The sequence below is a fragment of the Arachis ipaensis genome, chromosome B07 (assembly GCF_000816755.2).
Source record: "Arachis ipaensis cultivar K30076 chromosome B07, Araip1.1, whole genome shotgun sequence".
Lineage (NCBI taxonomy): Eukaryota > Viridiplantae > Streptophyta > Magnoliopsida > Fabales > Fabaceae > Arachis > Arachis ipaensis.
In genome coordinates, this window is record NC_029791.2 from 107,892,772 (window position 1) to 107,903,746 (window position 10,975).

Below are 10,975 nucleotides of genomic sequence, written 5' to 3' on the forward strand. Positions count from 1 at the left end.
GAACCCAGCCACTCTCTCGTAGCTCGGCACGTCGTCTAGTTGAGGGTTGGAGCTGCTCGTCGTCTGTTCGTCATCGTCGCCTCGCCGTTCGTCGTCTGTTTGTCGCTGTGCTCTCCGTCGGAGGTTAGTGGCACTGCTTACAGACTTACAGGGTTGTTCACTTCTTCGGGTCTTACTTTTATGCTTTGTTTAGTGATTTATTGATTTCTGAATGTAGATTGAAATTAAATTGTTGATTTTGTGTTGTTAAAAATGGATTTGTTATTCTGCTGCTCTTCTTTTTAATTTCTGAGGAAGTGAGTATGCTGTTTTTGAATTTCAATTGATATATTATTGATTTCTGTTTTAAGGTGATTAATTGTTGCTGCTGTTTTTAATTTTTGTTGCTGATTGTTCTTGATTCCTGGCTGCTGTTCAATCTGTTGTGGTGTTGGTAATGGTATTTTTTATTGGGATCCTTTGAGAGCTGCTAGTAATGTGTTGCCTTATTGATTTCAGCTATGGAATTATGGATGATTAATTGATATTTGGCTATGATGCTGCTGTTTTTAACTTCGTGAATGATTTATTAATTTCAGTCACTCGCCATTCTCTAAGCCTAGCCTTTCTTCGAGCCACTGCCACCGCCTGTCTGTCGAGCCATTGCTGCCGTCCATCTATCAATCTCAGCCGCCGTCCGTGCTCTCCAACTCTTGCTCTCTTCCAACTCCTTCTTTCTTATTCTTTTTTCTTGGGTTCATTGAAGATAAGATTGGGTTGAATTTTTTTATTTTTATTTATTTTCTAAAGCAGATATAGATATGCTTCAATTTTTTCTAACTCCTATTAGTTAGTTCTGATCCCAGGGTCTTCATTTGTTCTACCAACAACAAAAAACATAAACAAAAAAGAAAAAAAATTGACCCTTTTTCATCCTTTGATGAAAATTTGGGACTTGAACATGAAAAATCTATTTTTGTGGCTCCCATTGAAAAAAATGAGATTCTTTATATTTGAGTCTTTTGTATGCCATTTATAGCTAAATGTACAGTATCTGTGTTGATAACTCAAGATGTTCATATTTTTTGAGTATCAAGGCATGTTTAGCTTTTGATTTGAGAATTTTTTATTAACTTAGATAGATAGATAGATAGATAAGAATAGAGGAAGTTGAACAAACTAATAAATTAGCTGTTGAAAGATGCCATAGAGTTTTTAGTATTTTGTCTCAGCTAAGGAATCAAGTTCAGAATAGGAATTTAATGGTGAAAACTAGGGAAGTTGTGTTAAGGTCCAAGAAAGTTGTTTCTTTGCTTCACAATGATTTTGGGTCATGCAAGAGTGAAGAAGCATAGAAAGCTTCAAGTACTCTTCTCTCAAAGCATACTCTCAGATAACCCGAATTGCTTCAAGAACAACAACCACCTTAATCATAATCAATCAAAGAAAGTAGTGATGCTGCCTGAAATTTTGATAATTCTTGTTAATCTTTAAAAAAATTTGTTGCCCTTGTGTAATTTATTATTGTGTTATTGTGATTTAATTATTGGTATTCTTGCTGTGTAATTGTTATTGTGATTTAATTATTTCTTCTGACATTAAAGATTGATTGTTAATATTTTTATGTTTGTACTATTTTAGGATATTTATTTATTATTTTATTATAAACAATTTTTTCGGTTGAACCACGGTGGGACAAGTTGAACTAGTAAACCAGTGAACTAGTGACTAAAACGGTTCGATGACCGGTCCAGTTTTCAGAACCTTGGTCTGGAGTTCTCCGCAGCGAAGTGGGCTTTTTGGGATTATACTTTTGTTCTATTTTGTTATATATATATATATATGTTTTACTTTTGCACTTGTGAAATCTGATGAAACTGTGAACTCTGATTGTGTGAACTCTGATTTATAATTTATGTGACATGATTTTGTCATTGTGAACTCTGATTTTGTATACTCTGATTTTGAGAGATGAAACTGTGAACTCTGATTTTATGAAATATGATTGTGTGAACTTTGATTTATGTGACATGATTTTGTCATTGTGAACTCTGATTTTGTATACTCTGATTTTGAGAGATGATTCTGTGAACAAAGAATTTTTTGAACTCTGATTTTGTGACATGATTTTGTGAACTCTGATAGAAGTATCAGATAGTTATATAATATAAAAATACTAACTATATTTATACAATAGAGTAAAATACCAAAACTGAGCATGAAATATTATAACGCTAACAAATCTGACCATAGAAAAATTAAAACTAATATGTAACAATGAAAGATAGGTTTCATAAACAAAACTACCAAAAAAAAGAGGTAGAAGTGGCACTGCGCTATGAGAGACTTGGAAAGTTCTGTACCTATTGCGCAAAATTGGGGCACGAGGTGAAAAACTGCCATGATCTGCTGAAGGACACAAAGAGTAATATGGTAAAAGATGATGACATTGGCGAATGGGTTAAAGCCAACCAAGTGGGAACGCGAATCTACTCTGAAGGAGAAAGAACATTCAACAACTCAACCCAAAACCAGAATAAGGCCACTCAACGTAAGAAAAAACCGGTCTTAAACTGCTTATTGGAAGAATTTGCAGGGATGTCAATGCAAGAAGGGAAACAAAGTTTGAAACCACAAGACACTGGTAATAGGGTAGCACCTGAGTCACCTCAATCAGCCAATTCTATAACAGAATACATGGAGGTTATCATAGCTGGTCAGTCCAATACCAAGGAGGATGAAGGGCAGCTTATGCAATTCGCTATTGGGCAGTGTCTCACTACAGAGAAAGGTAGGAAGTGGAAAAGGTTAGCAAGACAAGATGTTGCAGAGTCAGATACTAAAAGTGAACCCAAAAAAGGTTGATGAGTGGTATAGCTGAAGGATCTACAAAGAAAGCAAGAATAGAGGATGAAAATGCAGTTGAACAGATGGTGGAGGGTGCCAGCCTACAAATGGCACCCAAGGCGCCATGAGAACTATAGTTTGGAATTGTCGGGGTTTGGGGAGACCCCTGACAATTCACACCTTAAAAGGGATCTGTAAATCCCACTCCCCCGAAATTGTGTTTATAAGTGAAACAAAGAACCAATCTCGACAGGTGGAAGTAAAACTTCGGGTATGCGGCTACGAAAACTGGCATATTGTTAATCGGCAGGAGTGGCAGGAGGACTTGTGCTAGCTTGGAAGGACATCATCAGTGTTCAAATTATTAGCAGTGGAGAATTCTTTGTGGCAGCCAAAATTAAGGAAGTCGGAAGCAGTGAGGTATGGGAGTTCATTGGTGTCCATTTGAGTTGTTTGGAACAAATTCGATCCTTACAGTTTAAGGAGCTTACAACAATGAGCCAACACCTGGAAGGAAAAGTGGTAATAGCAGGCGATTTTAATGCTATAACAAGCCAAGTGAAAAAGGAGGGTGGAGGCCAAAAATCAGCAACCACCATTGCAACATTCACTAAATTTATTGACAGTAACGAATTAGTGGATATTGGAATAGTGGGGCGCCCTTTCACGTGGACAAATCGAAGACAAGGAGAGGATTTGGTGAAGGAGAGGCTTGACCGCTATTTAGTTGGGATGGAATGGAAGTTGAAGTTTCCGAATGCAGTGGTACACAGGCTCACAGAGTCAGGCTCGGATCATGCTCCAATTTTGATGGAAACCGAACCTCAATCCTGGCATAGTAAAAGGCGGTTTAAATACTAGGAATGTTGGTGTGGAGAAGAGGATGTCAAGAGAATTGTCAGTGAAGTGTGGAGAATGGAAGTTGTAGGCTCGGCTATGTTTTCTTTGGCCCAAAAGTTGAAAGTTTGTAGACATAGACTAGTTCAATGGCAGAAAACTCACAAAGTAAACTCCCGGAAAGAAATTGAGGACCTTCAAGCTAAACTAGAGGAGTTACGGGTGGCTGGAATCAATGGGGGAGAGGAGGTTACCAATTTGGAGGAGAAGTTGGAGCTGGCATATTTGAAAGAAGAGAGCTATTGGCGAGAAAAATCTAGAGTCAAGTGGCTAAAAGAAGGAGATCAGAACACTAGATTCTTTCACCAGAAATTTCAATCAAGGATGCTAAGGAACATAATTTGGAGATTAGTGGGGAGGGACAATGAGATTGCATCGAAACCGGAGGATATTGCAAAGGTAGCTGAATACTACTTTTGCGATATTTTTACTTCTTCTTGTTCGGCTTATCCGAATCCATACTTAGAGGATTTGGAGCCTAAGGTTACAGCTTCCATGAACCGTAGGCTCCAAAGGCCAGTAACTATGGACGAGGTCAAAAGAGCTACATTTAGTGTTCATGCTCAGAGTGCTCCTGGTGATGACGGGTTTACAGCTAAGTTTTTTCACTTTTTCTGGGATATAGTTGGAGGTGACGTTTTTAAGGCAGTGAGAAGTTTCTTTCACAGCGGCAGAATTCTTAAAAGCTTCAATCATACTCAAATTTGTTTGATTCCAAAGGTGCTAGATGCCAATGACATGACTCAGGTACGACCGATCAGTTTGTCTTCAGTTATGTATAAAATTATTTTTAAAGTTATGGTGCACCAATTACAAGGTATTATGAATAAAATTATAAGCCCAAATCAGAGTGCGTTTCTCAAAGGTAGACTCATTTCAGATCATATTCTAATTGCCTACGAATGTATGCACTATTTGAAAAATAAGAGAAGTGGGGCAGAGCATGAGATGGTTATTAAACTAGACATGAGCAAGGCTTATGATATGGTTGAATGGAATTTTTTATGGTATATTATGGATAAGCTGGGCTTTGATGCTAAATGAATTAACTGGACTAAGGAATTGGTAACGACTGTTTCTTACTCTGTTGTTGTGGAAGGTCAACCTTTTGGCTATTTTAAGCCAAATAGGGGCATCCGACAGGGTGATCCCCTATCTGCATATCTCTTTCTTTTTTGTGCAGAAGGGCTTTCCTTCTTGCTACACAAGGTAGAGCAAAATAGATTAATTCAAGGAGTTCAAGTTAATCAGAGATGCCAAACAGTTAATCAATTTTTGTTTGCTGATGATTCAATCCTTTTTTGCAAGAACGCACCTAATACAAGCCAAAGTATTCTAGAATTGCTAGAGATCTATGAGGGTTTCAGTGGGTAAAAAGTCAATTTGAATAAGTTGGCTATCTTTTTCAATCACAACACACCTCATAACACAAGACTAACAGTTGCTCAGACACTAAACATTTAACATATCAGAGCACAAGACAAATACATGGGACTGCCCTCTATAGTTCAAAAATCAAAGAAAGCAACCTTTGGAGCTATCAAGGATAAAGCTCAGAAGAGGATTATGGGTTGGAAAAGAAGTCTATTGTCATCAGGTGGCAGGCACACGCTATTGAGAGCGGTGGGGGAGGCGATTCCTATTTATACACTCTCTTGTTTCAAGCTCCCGGACACGCTGTTGACTGAGATTCATAGCATGCTCTCGCAATTTTGGTGGGGTCAAAAAGGCGCAGAACGAAGAATGGTTTGGATTAAATGGGACACAATGACGAGACCGAAGAAAGATGGAGGGCTGGGGATCAAGGACCTAAGGGTGCAAAATTTGGCTTTATTGGGCAAGCAATGTTGGCGTCTATGAAATATCCTAATTCTACTCTATCAAGAATGCTCAAAACTGCCAATGAGTTATAGCTCAAATGGCATAGTCTCCTCATACTCAATTAAGAGGTTGCGGGTTCGAGTCTCCTATCTTTGGTAAAAAAAAAAAAAGAATGCTCAAAGCTAAATATTTCAGATATACAGATTTCCTACATGCAGAGATAGGAAGTGTACCGTCGTGGGGCTGGAGAAGTGTTCTTGAAGGGCGCAAGGTGATCGAGAAAGGCTTGTTATGGAAAATAGGCTCTGGCACTAATGTTCGCATCTTCCATGACCCCTGTCTCCCACTACCAGTGCCCCTTAATGTCCCTCAAAATGCACTCACAATTCCGCCAAATCTGCAAGTGTATTATGTTAGTACGTTACTAAATCCTGATAGAAGTTGGAATAGAAATCTGATTGAGCCGATTTTTTCAGTTGATATATGCAATAAAATTTTTTCAATCAAACCAACAGAGGAGGAGGATGAAGTTAATTGGTGCTGGACAAAATCTGGTATATATGAAGTTGGGTCAGGATACAAAATTGCTTATGAATTCTTTCATTCTCCTACTTCATTGAGGCCCCAGAACATACACAACAGAGTCTGGAATAGCATTTGGGAGTTGAAATTACCACATAAAATTAAGATTTTTCTATGGAAAAGTCTTCATAAAAAGCTTCCGGTGTTGCAACAAGTTCACAGCCGGTTCGCATCCACTCCTGCCACTTGTCCAAGATGCATATTGAAGGCTGAATCAATTTCTCATGCTTTGTTCCAATGCCCCTTGTCTTCAATAATATGGAGTCTAAACTTAATAACCCCTGACCTATGGATGAGAGAAGAAGAGATCTTTTTCAATTGGTGGTAACGAGTCTTATCCTGGGCAGCGGCTCAATTCGACGGTAGACAAAAGACCCTCCTCATAGCGGCGCTGTGTTGGAGCACTTGGAAAGCGAGGAATCGGTGTGTTTTTGAGAAGGTAATAAGCCCGGCACCAGAGATAATGAAAGAAGCCAGCAATTTAGTGCGTGAACTCGTGAGCCATACCTGATAGATGCTGCTAATTTTCTTTACTCTTACTTTACTCTTCTTTAAGCTCTTACTCTTTTAGTCACAGTTGGTGATAAATGGGAATACCCAATTCTTTTGTACTTCCTTATGAAAACACTTTTATTTTATATTAATAAAATAACATTTATCTTTGGAAAAAAAAATAAACTACCAAAATTCTAAAAATTTATTAAAAATTTTTAAATTATTCCTATACTCTAACCTAATCACTCTCAAACTCTAATCCCACCTCATTTTCATTCTCCAATTCTCTTCACCACCCCCAATCTCCCAGTTCCTCTTCTATTTTCTCTCTTTTCTCATCTATTCCATCTCAATCTCAACACCACTAACAACAACAGTAACACTCCAAAATTCTATCGATTTCAAGTTCATCATCAACTACTGCATTTTGTTGGAGATGGATGATACTGTTCTTCATGCATAGAAGATCAAAATTGCAATAACTAAAGTCCAAAAAAACAGAGTCAGCATAGTAGCATAATCTCTGATGGTATCACAGTTACTGTTGCAATTTGTGGAGGGAGCTCCTTCGTCATCTTCCATGTCACACCAGAATCATCGGCGAATGTAGCTGAGATCAGGAAGGATGGAGTGCCAGTTAGTTGCAAAGCGACAAAAAGTGACGATTAAAATTGCAACGAAGTCATGAGGCCAAATTGGAGGAGGATATGGCAGCTCGAATTAGATTTTCTTCACCAATGAAACTGTGCATAGGATCTCTAAAGAATGGTGAATCAAGTTGCAATGGTGGCTAACAGGAATAGTTGTTCTTTTCGGTCGGATTTGTGTTTAGCCTAACCCATGCAAAAAAAGGACAGTAGACGAGGAATTTGCCGAAGATTGGGAGTGTTGGTGAAGAGATTGGAAAATGGAGGTAAGGTGGGGTTAGAGTTTGAGAGTGATTAAGTTAGAGTAGAGAGGCAATTTAGACATTTTTGATAGATTTTTAGAATTTGGATAGTTTTGTTTATGAAATTCCATCTTTCATAATTACAAGTTAGTTTTAATTTTTCTATGGTCAAATTTGTCAGCATATATAATTTTTCATGGTCAATTTTGGTACTTTACTCTTATAAAATATGTGATTTGAACAATAATTAAAATATTATATCAATTAAATTATTATTTAAATTGTAAAATTAAGTGTAGTAGAAACGCTTTGATAATGTTGTGCGTTACTTTTGATTTTGAAAAAAAGCCAAGTTAGTTTAACTCCTATATCACCTTAGAAGGCTATACTTTATTATATTAATTTTTTCAACATAAAAAATCGCAAAAATTATTCTTTTGATGTTAATGAGTTAAAAGATAATTTTTAATGAATTTTTAAAAATCGTTTATTAATGTTTCGTTTTAAATTCATAAATTTATAAAAATGTAAATTTTTTTAATTAGAACTAAAACATAAAATTTGAATTTTTATTCTAATTCGTTTTGATTTTTAATATTTTATTTTATTCAAATGGGAGTTTTTTTATTGATATTTATGCTTTAAAATTAATAAATTAACTTAAAGTAAGAAATATCAATAATCTGTACAAGTAGTAAATCGAATCAAGCTGATTTGATTTACTATATATATGCTATACAATAGTAAATTGAATCAGGTTGATTCGATTTACATGTATATGTTACATGTATTTAGTATAAATCGACTTAACTTAATTCAATTTTTATATATATAATTAAGATAAGATTTGTATGAGAAATGCTATTTGTACACCAAAATCAGCCACTAAAATCAGCCACCAATATATTTGTGTATAAATATATATGTGGTTTAATTTATTTTTAATGTATATTTATATTCTAACATATATTTTATACTAGTAGCTGATTTTAATGGCTAATTTTTGTGTACACGTAACATAACCCAAGATGTATAATCAATTCTACATAATTTTAAATTGCATAAATTTTATTAACGTGAATTATCCGTATTACTCTAAAATTGCAAGAGTGAGAATTAAATAAATTAATAATCAAATAAAAATGTTTAATAACAAAAAAAAATTAATAAAAAATAGTCAAAATTTATTTTATTAAATAATTTTTTTTTCGCTCTAACATTACTATTACTGATAATCAAATAGGTGTTTCATGGTCCAAATATTTATCACGCGTTCTTTATACTGTAGGGGACAATATTGGAATCATACTCTTAGGATGGCTAGGTGGCTATTGCGAGAAAAACCAATATGAAAGATGAGGTGATCTAATTAAGGCCAAGTATCAGGTTGATATGAGGTGATATATCCTTCTTAACTTAATATTCTCCTAAATTTTACATAAAAATAAGTTAAATAAACTTTAAAATTTCAAAATTAATAAATACTACTACTAGATTGATTAGAGAAGAATATTCAATAGTACAAGGTTGTAGTACAGGAAATTAGGAAAAGCACCGCTGTCTTAACAATGAAATTAACACCGGTGGTCATAGCCCATGGAAATCTGATGTTCCAGTCATCCCTCAAATATTTATTTTTTTACAAAGAAACTCTTCTCACTCTCCCGTAGTACTTACCCATGGTTAAGTGGCGCCGCTTTAGCCTAATTTTTTTAATGCATATGCAGATACTATGTTAAGTTCTTACTTCTTAAGTCTTAACTCATTTTCAAATAAATAATATATTCTCTCCTTGTTTCTCTCTCTCTCTCTTCCTTTGAGGCTTGAGCCCCTACCAAACACCGCCGCCTTATAGGACCGTTGTACACAGTTCCCACCGCCCACGACTCCACCCAGAAAATGTTGAACACTTGAAACCCTGTCTCATAGGAACCAGCAACACCTTTCTCTCTTTTCTCACCCTCCAATCCCAACACTCCTCTCCATTTCTAGGGAAAAACCAAAAGTTAACACACATTTTTAATTATTATCATAAGGTCTCAGTTGACCAGTGATTATAACGTAGGTGATCCTTGTGTTTCATTTCATTTCATGGAATACTAAACAGGTAGTTTTCAGCTTTCCAGAGAAGAGAAAAGAGTACTACTTACATCTGCATATGAATGAGCCTCTGCCCTCATTCATAAATTGATTGAGCAGCTATGACGACGGAGCCACCACCAATGCCACTTTCCGGCGAGGAAGCCGCCACCTTATCGGCTTTGGACTTAGAAACCGCACCTCAACCACCCGCCCCGCCCCTAAAAAAGAAGCGAAACCTCCCTGGAATGCCAGGTACATTCAATCATTAATTAACTAATTAACTAATTAATACAACACCACTATCTTTTTAACTCAGATGTCTTAAATTTTTAAAAAGCTTACTCCATTTTGTGTCACTTTATGAGTGCTTTTGAATAATGTTCTTCAGATCCGGATGCTGAAGTGATTGCTTTGTCGCCAAAGACGCTGTTAGCGACGAACCGTTTCGTGTGCGAGATCTGCAACAAGGGGTTCCAGAGGGACCAGAACCTCCAGCTCCACCGGCGGGGACACAACCTCCCGTGGAAGCTCCGGCAGCGTGCCACCAAGGAGGTAAGAAAGAGGGTGTACGTGTGCCCCGAACCTTCGTGTGTCCACCACAATCCTTCCAGGGCGCTCGGCGACCTCACCGGCATCAAGAAGCACTTCTGCAGAAAGCACGGCGAGAAGAAGCTCAAATGCGAACGTTGCTCAAAGAAATACGCCGTTCAATCCGATTGGAAGGCACACATGAAGACCTGCGGAACCAGAGAGTACAGATGCGGTTGCGGAACCTTGTTCTCTAGGTTTTTCTTCTTTTCAATTTCCTTCAAAATCATTGATCCTTTGATTCTTCTCTTTTCTGCTTCTAATAGTGTGTGTCTCGTGTGTGTGAAAAAGGAGGGATAGCTTTGTTACGCATAGAGCTTTTTGCGATGCGTTAGCTGAAGAGAGTGCTAAGGCTCAAACCCTAAGCACTGATGACAAGGACGGTGTTGGTGCTGGTGCTGGTGCTGGTGTGACTGCGGCTTCTTCTTCATCGCCGCCGCAGCCACCGCTTACTCCGTCGACTTCGGTGGTGTCTCCGACTCTGTCAATTCAGAGCTCAGGTAGGTACTGTTCAATGGCTGTTTCCGAGCGTCGTTTTGCTGTTTGCACGTTCCTTTTCGTACATTCGGGTCAAATCTCTTGTCAATTTATGTTTGAAATTATTTTCATCCACATTCAATTACACGCTAGAATTTTCAAATTAATTATGAAATTTTGCTAAAGAATGTCTTAGGTGTATTATACAAAGAATTAGAATAATTTTTTTTTGCTGTATATTCAACTTATTAAAAATTTACAGAATATATATTAAAATAAGTATTTACAAATTTTATTATTTTAAAATTTTAAAATTTT

At 36.8% G+C, this 10,975-nt stretch overlaps 1 protein-coding gene and 1 long non-coding RNA gene across 2 annotated transcripts in view; one reads left to right on the forward strand and one right to left on the reverse strand.

Moving 5' to 3' along the window:
• LOC107610145 lies at nucleotides 8,977–10,170 on the reverse strand. Its single transcript, XR_002350276.1, has 2 exons — nucleotides 9,935–10,170; nucleotides 8,977–9,832 (listed from the first exon to the last, which is right to left on the reverse strand). It is a non-coding gene; the product is annotated as an uncharacterized LOC107610145 (long non-coding RNA).
• Nucleotides 9,678–10,975, forward strand: part of LOC107610144 (protein indeterminate-domain 1) — a 3,144-nt gene continuing 1,846 nt past the window's right edge. The window contains exons 1-3 of the mRNA XM_016312229.2: nucleotides 9,678–9,844; nucleotides 9,981–10,377; nucleotides 10,472–10,680. Of these exons, the coding sequence (XP_016167715.1) occupies nucleotides 9,712–9,844; nucleotides 9,981–10,377; nucleotides 10,472–10,680 (739 nt within the window). The 5' untranslated portion in view covers nucleotides 9,678–9,711. The remainder of the gene's footprint in view (nucleotides 9,845–9,980; nucleotides 10,378–10,471; nucleotides 10,681–10,975) is intronic.